Here is a 17156-nt window from a genome sequence, read left to right on the forward strand (position 1 = left end):
CTCCCGTGACTTGTCCCAGCTTCTGCCAACCTAGCAGTTCGAAAGCCCGTAAAAAAATGCAACTAAAAAAATAGGGACCACCTTTGGTGGGAAGGTAACAGTGTTCCGTGCGCCTTTGGCGTTGAGTCATGCCGGCCACATGACCACAGAGACGTCTTCGGACAGCGCTGGCTCTTCGGCTTTGAAACGGAGATGAGCACCGCCCCCTAGAGTCGGGAACAGCTAGCACAGATGTGCACGGGGAATCTTTACCTTTAGACAGAAATATTTTCTGTTATCAGTTTAATCTTTCTGCGCCAAATTCCCAATAGTTTGCAGTTGTTGGGGCACTTAGAATTGATTCTTGTTGTTGATTATAGTGTTTTAGGTAGTCCTCAACTTACGACCGCAATTGAGCCCAAAATTTCTATTGGTAAGGGAGACAGTTGCTGAGTGAATTTTGCCCTATTTTGCGACCTTCCTTGCCCCAGTTATTAAGTGAATCGCTGCAGTTGTTCAGTTAGTAACGTGGCCGTTAAGTGAATCTGGCTTCCCCATTGACTCTGCTTGCCAGAAGGTCACAAAAAGGATCACATGATCATCATAAATATGAGTCGGGTGCCAAGTGTCTGAATGTTGATCACATGACCGTGGGGATGCTCAAAGGTCGTAACTATGAAAAACGGTCACAAGTCACACTTTTCAATACCGTTGTAACTTCGAATGGTCATTCGAATGAGAAATTGCAAGTCAAGGACTATCTATACTTAGGGCATTCCGTTTGTTAATTACCTTCTTTGATATAATTTGTCATTAAACCTTTACAATTTACTTATTTATTTTATTAGATGCTGTCCATTCTATGACTGAGTGGTATACCAGAAAAACACCTTAACAAAATTTGACCTCCTATTTGCTGATCTCTAGTAACTGGAATATGTAAATAATTTTATATATGCCATGAAAACCCCTGATAGCCTTTCCAAAATTAAATTAGAAAGAACAATTAACAGGATTCCGACGAATCACCAATTTTATGCGAAGTCATTTTCTTAGCATCTGACTTTCCTATCTCTCCTTTCTCTTGCTAACTTCCGAATAATTATTCTAGGGTCATTTTCTTACTCTACGGTCAGGAAACCCCTTGAAAATTATCTGATGGGCCACCGAGGCAGGAATTACTTTTAAAGTCATCATAACTTCAGTTTATACGTGACTTAATAGTGTGCTTTATTGTGTGTCTTGGCACTGAAACCAACAATCTCCTTTAACCTAGAGATTGGAAGGCAGAAAAGGAAGCAGGAATGGTTGAAATTCAGCACTTATAACCCCTTCCCATGTTTTGGCATTATGGTTGAGATAGCATACAGCCGTGACAGCGAACCTGTGGCACGCGTGCCTGAAGCGGCATGCGGAGCCATGTCGCCTGGCACGTGTGGCGTCACCTGTTCCTCTTCCAGGTTTCTGGCGCACATGCGTGTGCAATGATCAGCCGGCTTTTTTTGCATCCAGCTATGCTGGAAATGAAAAGATCTTCTATCTGGTCTTCCTTTTTCCTGCCTGAGTATATATGGCGACCAGCTGATCGTGTGCGCATGCGTGCCAGAAACCCGGAAGAGTTGACACCGGAAGTTCACTAGCTGAAACCGGAAGTTCATTTTCGGGGATGTGCATGAGCCCTGGACAGCTCCTCTTCCAAGTTACGGCGCGCTCCTTTTTTGGCACTCGGTGCCCAAAAGATTTACCATCACTGGCATATAGTCTTATTATATAATGGTACCTTGGTGCCCTGTTTCCCCCCAAAATAAGACACCCCCTGATAATAAGCCCAATCGGGCTTTTGAGTGCATGGCAATAAGGCCAAGCGCTTATTTCAGAGTTAAAAAAAAAATATAAGATAGGGTCTTATTTTAGGGGAAACACGGTACTCGATTGCTTTGAAACTCATTGAATTTGGTACTCAGTGCATTTTGACACGGAAATTTTGTCCCACTACTCACTGTTGGTTTAGTACTCAACGCACAAATTAGAACTTGTCTGTATCTCACTACATTATTCTTTCTGGGGAAAATTTGTTTGGTACTCATCACTTTTGGTACTCATCGTGTCCCCCCAAAACCAATGAACTATGAGTATTGAGGTACATACTTGAATTATTTCTCAACAATAGCATTCTTGTGTTCATGCGTATATAGTATCTGATTCGTTTTGGATTACAGGATTTTGGCTCCTCAGTGACGCTTATTCGTTGAATGATTTTTTTAAAATAGGTGTGCGCCGGAGTCATTCTGTGAGTGAAATTCGATTGATTGATTGAATGAATGAACAAATGAATGAATGAATGAATTGCATTTAGCAAGAACACACTTAGACTTATATACTGCTTTACAGTGCTTTACAGCTCTCTCTAAGCAGTTAACAGTCAGCATATTTTCCCCAACAATCTGGATCCTCATTTTACCAATCTCAGAAGGATGGTAGGCTGAGTCAACCTTGAGCTGGTTAAGATTGAACTGCTGGCAGTCAGCAGAGTTAGCCTACAATACTGCATTCCAACCACTGCTCCACCACGGCTCTTGGATGAAGGAAGGAAGGAAGGAAGGAAGGAAGGAAAGAAGGAAGGAAAGAAGGAAGGAAGGTAGGTAGGTAGGTAGGTAGGTGTCAGGGTTCCAAGGAACACCCCCAACGAAATAAAGCTCTGAGGCTTGAGGTTCCTCAAAGTTCCAATTTATTAGAGATGTCATGTTGGCACAGCTGGGAAAACCCGAAACCGAAAGCTTCCAGGTTTTCCACACCCAGTTGATAGTTCACAGCCCTGCCCCACACCCACAAGTTCATCACATTGTCCAATCAATTCTCAATTGGATACAATCTTCAGGCAATCTACATCAGACGCAGGCAAAAGTCCTTGAATACGGACTGTTGTTATGACTAACTTTCTACCGCTCCAACAACAACCCCCTCCCAACTTCCCTAGCTAAAATATGTGGCAGTTAAGAAGCAAAAAGAAAATTGCCTTCCAAAACTGACGGACGGAAGGAAGGGAGGGAGGGAGGGAGGGAGGAAGGGAGGGAGGAAGTAGTGAATGAATGAATGAATGAATGAATGGCATTTAGCAACAGCACACTTATATATCGCTTCACAGGGCTTTGCAGCCCACTCTAAGCAGTTAACAGAGTCAGCATTTCCCCCCCAACAATCTGGATCCTCATTTTACCGACCTCAGAAGGATGGAAGGCTGAGTCAACCTTGAGCTGGTGAGAATTGAACTGCTGGCAGTTAGCAGAGTTAGCCTGTGATACTTGCATTCTAACCACTACTCCACCACGGCTCTTGGATGGAGGGAGGAAGGAAGGAAGGAAGGAAGGAAGGAAGGAAGTAGTGAATAAATGAATGAATAAATGAATGAACAAATGAACGGTCCTTGATGCTTTCTGTGCTTGGTGGTTTTCTTGCTGACGTTTCATTACCAAACTAGACAAGCCACTGGAACCGTGATGGCAAACCTGTGGCACGTGAGCCAGAGGTGACATGCAGCGCCCCCTCTGATGGCACTCGAGCCGTCGCCCCAGTTCAGCTCCACTGCGCATGCGCCTCCCACCGGCCAACTGGTCTTCGCAGTTCTGCTGGGTGGGGGGGCATGTGCGCATTGCATTTTGGGGGTTCGCACACGCTTTGGACACTCGGTCTGGAAAAGATTAGCCATCGCTGTATTAGAATATAAATTGAGAGCAAACCCCACTCCTTTAGTAGCCCTGATGATGTTACCTAGTTTGGTGACTGAAACGTCTTCAGGAAAAACCACCAAGCTCAGAGAGCACCAAGGCCTACATAGTTCAACCCTGAGCTACAAAAATCGTCTCTTTTATCAGCAGATAAATAAACAGCAGTCCAGATGTGCCAACTGCACCAGAACGGTTGGGGACTCCTGTAGAGTTTGTGGGCCACAGGTGGCTACTAAGACTTTTTTATGTGTGTGCTTCGTGGACTAGACTTTTGCTTTTTTCTTTAGCTCTTTAAAAAAAAAAAAACAACTCTGGAGATGTCTCCTATTCATCGAGTTAACAAAGACAAGAATTCCGCTCATTTGCCAGCTTAAAATAACAGCACATTCAGGAGGTGTTTTTGAAAAGAACCATCTCTGCATCTCTTGCTTTCGGAACCAGTCATTATGTGAAGCATGTCATTCTATGCTTTCGTGGCCCTCCCGTTACAAAACAGCTCTTTTTAAAAGAGCAATAGAATTTATAACTGAGCGTCACGCATTCATCATTTCTTAATGGTTTTTTTTTTGGGGGGGCCATTCAGAATATAGACTCGTTAAATGTTAAATATAACGTTGGCTGGGTTTTATTTTTTTAATCGCCGCTCGGTTGACATTATGTAAGAACAGCGTGTGTCAGAATCCCATATAAATATAAGGAGAGTCATATTAGTGGGGGCAGACTTTTTAAAAAATGATTGTACTGGTAAAATAGTAACGGCCAGCCATGTTTACTTACGGGATAGCTCAGGCAATAGAGAAGCCTGTTATTAGAACACAGAGCCTGCAATTACTGCAGGTTCGAGCCTGGCCCAAGGTTGACTCAGCCTTCCACCCTTTATAAGGTAGGTAAAATGAGGACCCAGATTGTTGGGGGGGCAATAAGTTGACTTTGTAAAAAAAAATATATAAATAGAATGAGACTATTGCCTTATACATTGTAAGCCGCCCTGAGTCTTCGGAGAAGGGCGGGGTATAAATGTAAACAAAAAAATAAATAAAAATTATTTAAATAGATTTTCAGAGACCCCATTTGCTATTATTGCTGTTATCCTTGTGATCCTCTCATCTTCTTATCTTTCTCATCTCTCTCATCTTTCCTACTACGTTCACCTATTGGTATATTATGATTTATCAATTGTATCTTATGATTTACGATTTTACATTATGGTTACGATCACGATTTATCACTTGTTGCTTGTATGTACACTGAGAGCTTGTGCACCGGAGACAAATTCCTTGTGTGTCCAATTACTTTTGGTCAATAAATTCTGTTCTGTTCCATTCTATTCCCTATTCTGTCCTGTCCTATTCTATATTCTTTCCATTCTCCTATTATATTCTGTTCTGTTAATTTAGAATAGAATAGAATAGAATAGAATAGAAAAGAAAAGAAAAGAAAAGAAAAGAAAAGAAAAGAAAAGAAAAGAAAAGAAAAGAAAAGAAAAGAAAAGAAAAGAAAATAATTCTTTATTGGCCAAGTGTGATTGGACACACAAGGAATTTGTCTTAGGTGCATATCAGTGGTGGGTTTCAAAATTTTTACTACCAGTTCTGTGGGTGTGGCTTGGTGGGCATGGCTTGGTGGGTGTGGCAGGGAAAGGATACTGTAAAATCTCCATTCCCTCCCCACTCCAGGGGAAGGTTACTGCAAAATCCCCATTTCCTCCCAATCAGCTGGGACTCGGGAGGCACAGAAGAGATGGGGGCGGGGCCAGTCAGAATTTTTACTACCGCTTCTCTGAACTACTCAAAATTTCCGCTACCGGTTCTCCAGAACTGGTCAGAACCTGCTGAAACCCACCTCTGGTGCATATGCTATCAGTGTACATAAGAAGAATAAAATACATTCATTAAGACTAAAAAGATCCAACAGTTAGTGATAGTCAAGGTTACTAATAAGCTATCAAATCGTACTAGGAAACAAATTTAAATTCAAACTTTTATTGTCAGTGCACAACATATGTACAACGAGATTGGTTGAGCTCCCTCAGTGCACCCTCCAACACAATACAACTTACAGTGAAGACAGAAAATCCTTAACCCAATAAATCATATTAACAAAACACCCAGTCCTATTGCACCAGTGTGAACATGTTACACATTGCGCCGGCCCTGCAGTCCATCATGCTACGTAGTTATGATGTTATTTCTCATTCAGGAGTCTTGACAGCTTACGGATAAAAACTGTTCTTCAGCCTGTTTGTGCTGCTGGCTATGCTTCTATATCTCCTTCCCGATGGATGGTAGGAGGGTAAAGAAGTGATGACCACGGCGAGAGTTGTCCCTATAAAAACAATAAAAAAACAATAAAAACAATATAAACTGAAAGATACAAGCAACATGGTTATAGTAATAAGTGGGAAGAGATAGATACTAGGAAGGAAGAGAAGAATAATTGTAATATTGTCCTAGTAAATTATTTGACAGTGTTGGCATGGGGGGAAAAACTGCCCTTGTGTCTAGTTGTTCTGGTGTGCAGTGCTCTATAGTGTCATTTTGAGGGTAGGAGTTGAAACAGTTTATGTCCAGGATGCGAGGGGTCTGTAAATATTTTCACAGCCCTCTTTTTGACTCGTGCAGTATACAGGTCCTCAATGGAAGGCAGGTTGGTAGCCATTGTTTTTTCTGCAGTTCTAATTATCCTCTGAAGTCTGTGTTTTTCTTGTTGGGTTGCAGAACCAGTTATAGAGGTGCAGATGAAAGACTATAATTCCTCTGTAGAACTCTTCTGTTTTATAGTGTATTCTATTCTATTCTATTCTATTCTATTCTATTCTATTCTATTCTACTCTACTCTACTCTACTCTACTCTACTCTACTCTACTCTACTCTACTCTACTCTACTCTACTCTACTCTACTCTACTCTACTCTATTCTCTTGCATTTTGATTGCTGATCCTAAATCAGCATCTCTAAACGTCAACGCTCATTTTTGTGCAGTTTTTGGTCTTCATGTTTTGCCTTGCATATATATTAATCCTCCTTGACAGGCAGATTGAAAGTGCTCTACCCAGATAAATTTTGGCAGATTTGTAGTCTCGCTGCAGGCTTATCTGATAGTCTGTATTGTAAGATGAATTGACAGTTTATGTCACCAGTGAAGCTTCTCTGAGAAAAATAATAATAATAATAAAAAGAACCAAAGAACTAAATACTCTGGATAATCCCCTAACTTTAAAATGCAGGTTGTTTATTAGAAATAACGAAGTTTTGAAGACGCATTGAAAAGTAAAAGCTTTGGAAAGTTCGTTAGCTATTTGCCGATGTGTTTTTCAGATTTTAATGATTCTTTTCCTTTATATTTTTATACTTTGTGACCTCCAGCTTGTTTTTGAACGAACCGATTTTCCTTTTTAAAATTACAACAGGAAGCCTTTCAGATTTAGAAAGTAAACTATTCATGACTTTGCTGTAATTATCCAGGTATGCTCTTCATGGTTGTCACAGAGAATTTAGATCAAGGATGAGCAAGTTACGGGCTCCCAGTTATTCTTGATCTCCCCAAATCCCTCATCCGTTGGCTACGTCGGAGAAGCTGCTGGGAATTAAATTTCAATGACATTTGAAGGGTCAAGATTATCTACTGAGAGCATTTTCAATTTCTGGGGATTTTGGTATTGGCAAAAACATCGATAACTGAAATTTGGCAAATCATTGAAATTTTATTGGATGCGATTTGAAATGAATCAAAGGCTCACTTGGGTGTTTTAATTTTGCAGCCGTTGCGAATTCTGAATCCTAGAAATGATTTTGTATTAGGAACTGCATTTACTTGAGCTGGTACACAAGTGAGACACCACTGTGGAATGCATTTGTGATGGCCAGTTGGGTGATCCTTATTAATACTGCAACTCTGTAGAGACGATGTTGACTAAAGACTTTTCCTAGCCCGTGTGTTTTAATAGTAAACAGTATTTGTGTAACACATAAGAGTATTTTCATGCCAAGCCATGGTTTATTTTCACTGTAGTTTGCAAAATAAATTGCAGTTATTGTACTCACACGCTACGTCAAACAATAATCTGTGGTTTATAAACAAGAATGAATGTATAGAGTAAGGTAAGTCATAACAAAAAAAGAGAGAGTATTTTGACCTAATACAACAGCCTTTGATGGAGAAATCCTGATTTATGATATCTAATAAAATAAGCTCCCATTTTAATCAATTAATATGGTGGTTGGGATTCTGTTAATACCGAATGTCTATTAGATTTGAGAGTTAGCAAATATAGAATAGAATAGAATTTATTGGCCAAGTGTGATTGGACACACAAGGAATTTGTTTTGGTGCATATGCTCTCAGTGTACATAAAAGAGAAAAAAAAAAACCTTCATCAAAGGTACAACATTTACAACACAGATGATGGTCATAGGTTGCAATTTAACCCTTAATGATAGCAACAAAAAGTTACAATCATACGGTCATAAGTGTAAATAAATATTATTTACATATAGTGAAATGATAAGTCAGATTTTGCACTTGTATAAAATGGGAACATAATGTAACATGTGTTACATTATGTTTTTGAGTGTTTTGGGGATTTTATCCAAACGAAGTTTTTTTCCATTTCATCCAACTCACTAAAGTAACGTCTATTAAATCAAGACTTTAATACTGGTATTAAAGTGTTTGTATTGATAAAGTCTTGGTAGAAGGGAACTTTCCATTGAAATGAACATAGACCAATTGGAAATATGTGACTTTTGAGAGCTGTGATCTGTGATGCATGCGATTAGTGGGCTTATGTTTTACTGAACTTATCAAACTACTGAAGTTATGTGGTTTTTGTTGGTCAGTGAAATGTCTTATTTTAATTGGCTTCACCATCCAAATTTTCTTGGACAAATGGGTAGCTTTATATATTGGATGGATGGATTGAGGGATGGATGGATGGAGAGAGGGATGGATGGATGGATAGATTGAGGGATGGATGGAGAGAGGTTGATGGATGGATGGATGGTGGACGTATGGAGAGATGGAGAGATTGACAGATGGATGGATGGGATGGGTGCGTGGGTGGAGGGAGGGAGAGAGGGATTTAGAGATGAAATATTTTCATACACTAAGCTACTGTCTTCCTTATGATACAATGAAGCTTAAGAATATAATTAAATCTTTTAAGTTTGTCCCAGGATGTTTTTGGAACAATGACTTAAATCTAGCAATGCAATTTTAGGAATGTTTTTTTCCCCCTCAGAATTGTTCCATTATGGTCAGCGATGGTTTTTACAGTTGCAATTTCTGCAGGTGGCTGGCGATATTAAGATCCTTTCCTGTGCACATAAGTAAAACGCTGCAAATGAAATTACATCCTTAATTATATCCTTTTGTTTTTGGAAAGGTGGCTACCATCCAGTGAAAATTGGAGATCTTTTCAATGGTCGATACCACGTTATCAGAAAATTAGGATGGGGTCACTTCTCTACCGTCTGGCTATGCTGGGACATGCAGTAAGATATGTTCTTTCTCTTTGCATCTTATTTTTATGATAGATAAGATAGATAGATAGATAGATAGATAGATAGATAGATAGATAGATAGATAGATAGATAGATAGATAGATAGCAGTAGCACTTATATACCGCTTCATAGTGCTTTTACAGCCCTCTCTAAACGGTTTACAGAGTCAGCATCTTGTCCCCAACAATCTGGGTCCTCATTTTAATCACCTCGGAAGGATAAAAGGCTGAGTCAACCTTGAGCTGGTGAGATTCGATCTGCTGAACTGCAGCTAGCAGCCAGCTGAAGTAGCCTGTCATACTGCATTCTAACCACTACGCCACGTCGGCTCATAGATAGATAGATAGATAGATAGATAGATAGATAGATAGATAGATAGATAGATAGATAGATAAGATATGATATGATAAGATAAGATAAGATAAGATAAGATAAGATAAGAAGATAGATGCATGCATGTATAGATACATATGGATAGATGGATGGATGGATGGACAGACAGGATAGCCTAACACACACACACACACACACACACACACACACACACACACACACACACACAGCGAGCAATATATGTATAATGTGTCCTGTACAACCTGAATGTATGTTATATGTTTATTAATGCTGCCTAGTCAAGCATACAATATATTGAAATCTATCTATCTATCTATCTATCTATCTATCTATCTATCTATCTATCTATCTATCTATCTATCTATCTATCTCATTGATAGTTTTTTTAAACTATTATTTTAAAGGGGGAAACGGTTTGTCGCCATGAAAGTTGTCAAAAGCGCTCAACATTATACGGAGACAGCCTTGGATGAAATAAAATTGCTGAAATGTGTAAGTATAACTGCGACTTCCCATTCTTTCTAGCAATGAATTGTTTCTACAGATACAGGTAATTTTTACGACTCATTTAGGAATAAGGAACACTGTTTTAAAGCTACTACCGTGTTTCCCCGAAAATAAGACCGGGTCTTATATTAATTTTTGCTCCAAAAAATGCATTAGGGCTTATTTTCTAGTTAGGTCTTATTTGGGGGGAAATACGGTACTAAATGCATCCATCTGGCTGACAATCTTAACTAGGGCTTATTTTGGGGGGTAGGGCTTACATGACGAGCACCTTGAAAAATCATGCTAGGACTTATTTTCTGGTTGGTCTTATTTTCGGGGAAACAGGCTAGGCCTTTGCAAACCTGCATTGTCTTTAAAATAAGGGCTATTATTTTAAATATAATGCATTTAAAATATAAATGTGTTGGTGCGCTTAATTCAAAACGTACATGATGTTTTTTTGTCTTTGTTTTTAGGTTCGTGAAAGTGATCCTGGCGATCCAAATAAAGATATGGTGGTCCAATTAATTGACGACTTTAAAATTTCCGGCATGAATGGCATACGTATCTTTTCTATCTTATTTTTCTTTTTAAACCTCATTAAAAATGGTTCAACCTCTTTAGAATATTATACTATTGTTAGTGGGTCAGTTCTTTTAAAAATGAATCATTATAGCATGAAGTACTATAGAAATAATGATTTTTTTTAATAGTGTAGGGATATTTCAGTTATTCAGATATTTCATCTAGTAGATAAGAAAGTTATATTTATTTTTGAGCGCTCGCCTCAATTGTCGTACAAAGCTCTAAATTGGCGTTTTAATGCTTTTAAAAATATGGCAAATAGCTTTTGTAATATTTGAATATTTTTGTATTTTTGAAAATAAGATTTTAAAATTCAGGTTTAAGGTTTATACGGGACTTATCTTACAATATTTTCTTAAAATATCGACCACATAAGTTTTTATGTTCTAAACGGAATGTCCTTAAGTACATTTACGGCTATCAAGTTATATTAAGATTTACAATATTTATTTTACAATATTTAATTTGTATAATGTAATATTTATTTCTGCACGTTTGTCTATTTTTATAACTATGGGAATGTGTCTATTTTCATAGTGGCGGCTTTGACAGTCAAACAAATGCTACATCGTCACTAAATAAAACACCAGCTGATTCTATAACGGATTTATGTTACATTATAATTTTAATTAGTTACAAAGTGCTGTTGCTACAGGAACAATTTACGTTCTTTTGACTTATATTAGATCGAAAATTCCTTTTGCTGTTGCCTAAGATGTTGTCATAGAGATATTTTGCATACACCGAGACGTTTATTTTTGTTTCTCTTTTTTTTATTACAGCATTTTTATTTAATGAAGTTAATTTATAGGCTCAGCTCGTATTTTTTTCCCCCCTGTTCAGTTGTGACCTATTCTCAGGGACTTCCTTGACAAGGCCTTTCAGTTTTCTTGGCAAGGTTTTTCTAAAGTGGTTTGCCATTGCCTCCTTCCTAGGGCTGAGAGAGAGTGACTGGCCCGGGCTCACTCAGCTGGCTGTATGCCTAAGACAGGACTAGAATTCAGAGTCCTCCTGGTTTCTAGCATGAAGCCTTAACCACTACACCAAACTGGTTCTCACACTCCTTCTTATCAGCCCATAAATCAAGGGTGTCAAACTCAAGGCCCGCGGGGTGCTTAGATCTGGCCCGTGGGCCCACCCTGGAAACAGCAAAGGACCGCCCCGCGATGCCTCTGCCAGAAATAAAAGAGCCTGGGGCCCCACCCGAACACCATTTTCACTGGCAAAGGGCTGAAGGAGGATGTTGCAGCTGAAAATGGAGCCACACACAGCCTCCCCGAGGTCCGTTTTTCCTGGCAGAGGGCTGCAGATGGCCGTCGCGGTCGAAAACGGAGTCCGGGTGGGCCGCGCGCAGCCTCCTTGAACTTCATTTTCACTGGCAGAAGAAGGCTGCAGAGGGCTGCAGAAGGCCTTTGAGGCCAAAAACGGAGCCTCGATGAGTGACATCGAGCTGCCCACATACACCCCCCCCGAGGTCAAACGCAAGCCCGATACGGCCCTCAATGGAATCGAGTTTGACACCCCTGCCGTAAATGGTGAGCATATTTAATTTTGACGGGTTTAAGTCTAGGATTGTGCAGTTCTGTCCTTACTTTATGTACTATATTGCAGAAGAGTTCATGCCATCCTTTGATTTCAGTAGAATTCACCTTTGTAATGGCTTTTGTAAACATCCTTGTGCACCGATAAAAATCCCTCTCCTGTTATCCTTAATGGAAACACAGATGTCTGTATGGTTTTTGAAGTACTTGGACATCACCTTTTAAAATGGATAATTAAATCCAGCTATCAGGGCCTTCCAATCCATTGTGTGAAAAGCATAATACGGCAGGTAAGATTCCAGTCTTCATATATCACCAATTCAGGTATGAATCTGTCATCGTCTGGCACAACTCGGAGGGATTGTATTTTTAGATATTTCAGTCCTCCCCCCCACCCGCCCTCCAGTACTATTCGTAGTGTGAAGGAGAAACTTGTCCAGTAATTCGTCATAAGAGCACAGTTATGAAACACTGAGATGAGTTAACACTTGGAAATAAGAATATATCTGAAGAGTTCTAGTTAAAAATATATATTAATAACTAACATTCTCAATTGCACAGAAACGGCATTTTTACAATCGGTAGCAGTAGGTGAAATGACATTGTGCTTGTCTCAGCCAGTCTTATATAGCAGGGGTCCCCAACCCCCGGTCCGTGGACTGGGACTGGGCTGCGGCATGCCAGAAACTGGGCTGCGCAAACAAGCAAAGACCCATCCACGGGATGTAGGCAGCACATGAAACGACGCCCCCTCCTGGCTGTGGAAAAATCTCGGAACCGGTCCCTGGTGCCCCAAAGGTTGGGGGCCCGCTGTTTATTTTTATTTATTTATTTATTTTGTCAGTCATATATAAGATAACAGGTAAAAGTATGAGCATAATTTGGATACATGAAAAGTGTAAGTAAAAAAGGAATATTAGGACAGGGACGGTAGGCACGCAGGTGCTCTTATGCACGCCCCTTACAGACCTCTTAGGAATGGGGTGAGGTCTACAGTGGACAGTTTAAGCTTAAAGTTTTGGGGGTTTGGGGAAGAAACTACTGAGTCAGGTAGTGCATTCCAGGCATTGACCACTGTTACATAGTACTTAATACAGGTAATCCTTGACTTATGTCTGGTGGCTTACGACCTGAAGATCCATCGTCAAACCCCTTCAGTGGTCATGTGACTGAACTACAGACACTCGCAACAGCAGCTTTCCCCACTTAATGACCGCTGTAACATCCCCATGGTCACATGATCAGAGTTCTGACGCTTGGCAACTGGCTCATATTTATGATGGTTGCAGCATCCCGGGGTCACGTGATCTCCCTTTGCCACCTTCTGACGAGCAAAGTCAACAGGGAAGCCATAATTCACTTAACAACCGTTAAGTTCCTAACTTAACAACTGCAGGGATTCACTTAACAACGGGGAAAGAAAAGTTGTAAAATCAGCCCCCCCCACCCCCACCCCCCCGCTGAACAAACGTCTCACTTAGCAACAGGCGTTTGCTCCATTGCGGTCGTAAGTCGAGGTCTACCTGCACAGTGTTAACCTCTTATGTCACCATGCTCGTAAATGCTGAGGTTAACCACATCTGGAGGGCTGTGAATAATTCCTCTTGGTGCTAAAATGTTAAATCCTGACCAGCGTCCTTGATGGTAATGCAATTATTTTCCGTCTGAATATTTTGCAATCAGGTATTGCAGGGTTTAGATTACCTTCACAGCAAATGTAAGATCATTCATACGGATATCAAACCAGAAAACATCTTGATGTGTGTAGATGACACCTACGTGCGGAGAATGGCGGCGGAAGCGACAGAGTGGCAGAAAGCGGGGGCGCCTCCTCCCTCTGGCTCAGCAGGTAGCAGCGTTTAAAATTCGTGTTTTCCGCCAACGAGACAGTGCAGGGTGTAATAACACCGAGTCGATTTTACTTAATGGGAACAATACGCACTGAATTCGAAGGGGTAAATTTTCAATTGCTTTGCAATAAGGAAGGAACAGGAGCGTGTTTTCCCCCAAAATAAGACCGGATCTTATATTAATTTTTGCTCCAAAAGATGCATTAGGGTAGTGGTTCTCAACCTTTTTAGTGCTGCGACCACTTTAATACAATTCCCCACGATATGACGACCCCAACCGTAAAATTATTTTCGTTTTGAATTTATCGCGCCTGAAGCCGTATTGGCTAGCGAACTGAACTGCTTGCGATTGCCTTGAGGACGGAGGCATTAAAGCGGAGACTCCTCCCCTATTAAGTTTATCACGCCTGAAGCCAGATTAGGCTAGCGATTGGGAGTGATTGCAGCTGGCTTGAGAGGGAGACATCAGAGCAAAGATTTCTCTCTTTTTTAATTCATCGCACCTGAAGCCGAATTCGGCTAGCGATTTGAATAGAATAGAATAGAATTTTATTGGCCAAGTGTGATTGGACACAGAAGGAATTTGTCTTGGTGCATATGCTCTCAGTGTACATAAAAGAAAAGATATGTTCATCAAGGTACAACATTTACAACACAATTGATGGTCAATATATCAATATAAATCATAAGGATTGCCAGCAACAAGTTATAGTCATACAGTCATAAGTGGAAAGAGATTGGTGATGGGAACTATGAGACGATTAATAGTAGTGCAGATTCAGTAAATAGTCTGACAGTGTTGATGGAATTATTTGTTTAGCAGAGTGATGGCCTTCGGGAAAAAACTGTTCTTGTGTCTAGTTGTTCTGGTGTGCAGTGCTCTATAGCGTCGTTTTGAGGGTAGGAGTTGAAACAGTTTATGTCCAGGATGCGAGGGATCTGCAAATATTTTCACGGCCCTCTTCTTGATTCGTGCAGTATACAGGTCCTCAATGGAAGGCAGGTTGGTAGCAATTATTTTTTCTGCAGTTCTAATTATCCTCTGAAGTCTGTGTTTTTCTTGTTGGGTTGCAGAACCGAACCAGACAGTTATAGAGGTGCAAATGACAGACTCAATAATTCCTCTGTAGAACTGAATCAGCAGCTCCTTGGGCAGTTTGAGCTTACTGAGTTGGCGCAGAAAGAACATTCTTTGTTGTCCTTTTTTAATGATGTTTTTGATGTTAGCTGTCCATTTGAGATCTTGCGATATGATAGAACCTAGAAATTTGAAGGTTTCTACTGTTGATACTATGTTGTCAAGTATTGTGAGAGGTGGAAGTATGGAAGGGTTTCTCCTAAAGTCTACCACCATTTCTACGGTTTTGAGTGTGTTCAGTTCCAGATTGTTTTGGTTGCACCACAAGGCTAGTCGTTCGACCTCTCGTCTATATGCGGATTCGTCATTGTCTCGAATGAGACCAATCACTGTTGTGTCATCTGCGAACTTCAGTAGCTTAACAGATGGATCATTGGAGATGCAGTCATTGGTATACAGACAGAAGAGAAGTGGGGAGAGCACACAGCCTTGGGGGCCCCCTGTGCTAATTGTACAGGTATTTGATGTGATCTTGCTTAGCTTCACCTGCTGCTTCCTGTTTGTTAGGAAGCTTGTGATCCACTTACAAGTCTGTTCTGGTACCTGTAGCTGGTTTAGCTTAGTTAGAAGAATGTCTGGAATGATGGTATTGAATGCTGAACTAAAGTCTACAAAAAGGACCCTTGCATAGGTCTTTGGAGACTCAAGATGTTGTAGGATGTAATGCAGAGCCATATTAACAGCATCATTTGTTGATCTATTTGCTCGGTATGCAAATTGCAAGGGGTCTAACAGCGGATCTGTGATGGTTTTCAGGTAGGAAAGCACTAGTCTTTCAAAGGTTTTCATGACTACAGATGTTAAAGCAACTGGTCTGTAGTCATTCAGTTCCCTGATGGTGGGCTTCTTTGGCACTGGGATGATGGTAGAGCGTTTAAAGCAAGAAGGAACATAGCACATCTCTAGTGATTTATTGAAAATATGGGTGAAGATGGGGGCCAATTGGTCAGCACAGACCTTTAAGCAAGAAGGAGTTATCTTGTCTGGGCCTGGAGCTTTTCCTGGCTTTTGTCTGTGAAATAGGTCCTGCACTTCCTTTTCTGTGATCACTAGGGGTTGTGAACCCAATGAAATGGGGTCAGTTGTAGGAGGCTTGGCTGTTGTTGGTGTGTCTGAGATGGGGGTTGTGGAGATAGGTGGCTGTAGTTTCCTTTCAAACCTGCAGTAAAACTCATTCAGGTCATCTGCCAGTTGTTGATTACCTTTAGCCTGGGAAGGAGGTTTGCCATAGCCGGCAATTTGAAGAGCCTGCAGCTGGCTTGTGGAGTCAACCATTGGAGCGTGATTCTTCAACTCGCAAGTACACTTCCCATATTTCCAATGGTCTTAGGTGACCCCTGGCAAATTGTCATTCGACCCCCAACGGGGTCGCGACCCACAGGTTGAGAACCGCTGCATTAGGGCTTATTTTCTGGATAGGTCTTATTTTGGGGGAAATACAGTGCTAAATGCATCCATTTGGCTGACAATCTTAACTGGGGCTTATTTTTGGGGTAGGGTTTAGATTACGAGCATCCTGAAAGATCATGCTAGGACTTATTTTCTGGTTGGGTCTTATTTTGGGGAAAATAAGGTACTAAATGCACCATCTGGCTGACAATCTTAACTAAGGCTTATTTTGGGGGTAGGGTTTATATTACGAGCATCCTGAAAAATCATGCTAGGACTTATTTTCTGGTTGGGTCTTATTTTCGGGGAAACGGCACACGGAGGCGCACACACACACACACACACACACACACACACACACACACACACCCCTTTACCCTTGTGGTAGCTAAAGAAAGCTTAATTATACTTTTTTTCGTTGCATTGGGTTCTTCCTCATATGCCAGCTCGCCCTGGCTTTTTTTTATTCAAAAGCAGGTGTAAAGGTCATGAAAGGAAGTATTCAAGCCGTTTCTTTAGGGAGTAACCAAACATAGAGGATTCAAATTATTTTTAGTTCAGGGAAAGAAGCAGCCCGATTTAAAATACAGAATAAAAATACGGG

At 40.7% G+C, this 17156-nt stretch overlaps 1 protein-coding gene across 6 annotated transcripts in view; it reads left to right on the top strand.

Moving 5' to 3' along the window:
* Window positions 1-17156, top strand: part of SRPK2 (SRSF protein kinase 2) — a 144631-nt gene that overhangs the window by 82357 nt on the left and 45118 nt on the right. For all 6 annotated transcript variants that reach the window (XM_058189762.1, XM_058189767.1, XM_058189766.1 and 3 more), the window contains 5 exons: window positions 9088-9196; window positions 9965-10052; window positions 10526-10613; window positions 12359-12465; window positions 13859-14024. In XM_058189762.1, the coding sequence (XP_058045745.1) occupies window positions 9088-9196; window positions 9965-10052; window positions 10526-10613; window positions 12359-12465; window positions 13859-14024 (558 nt within the window). The remainder of the gene's footprint in view (window positions 1-9087; window positions 9197-9964; window positions 10053-10525; window positions 10614-12358; window positions 12466-13858; window positions 14025-17156) is intronic.

The sequence above is a fragment of the Ahaetulla prasina genome, chromosome 7 (assembly GCF_028640845.1).
Source record: "Ahaetulla prasina isolate Xishuangbanna chromosome 7, ASM2864084v1, whole genome shotgun sequence".
Classification (NCBI taxonomy): domain Eukaryota; kingdom Metazoa; phylum Chordata; class Lepidosauria; order Squamata; family Colubridae; genus Ahaetulla; species Ahaetulla prasina.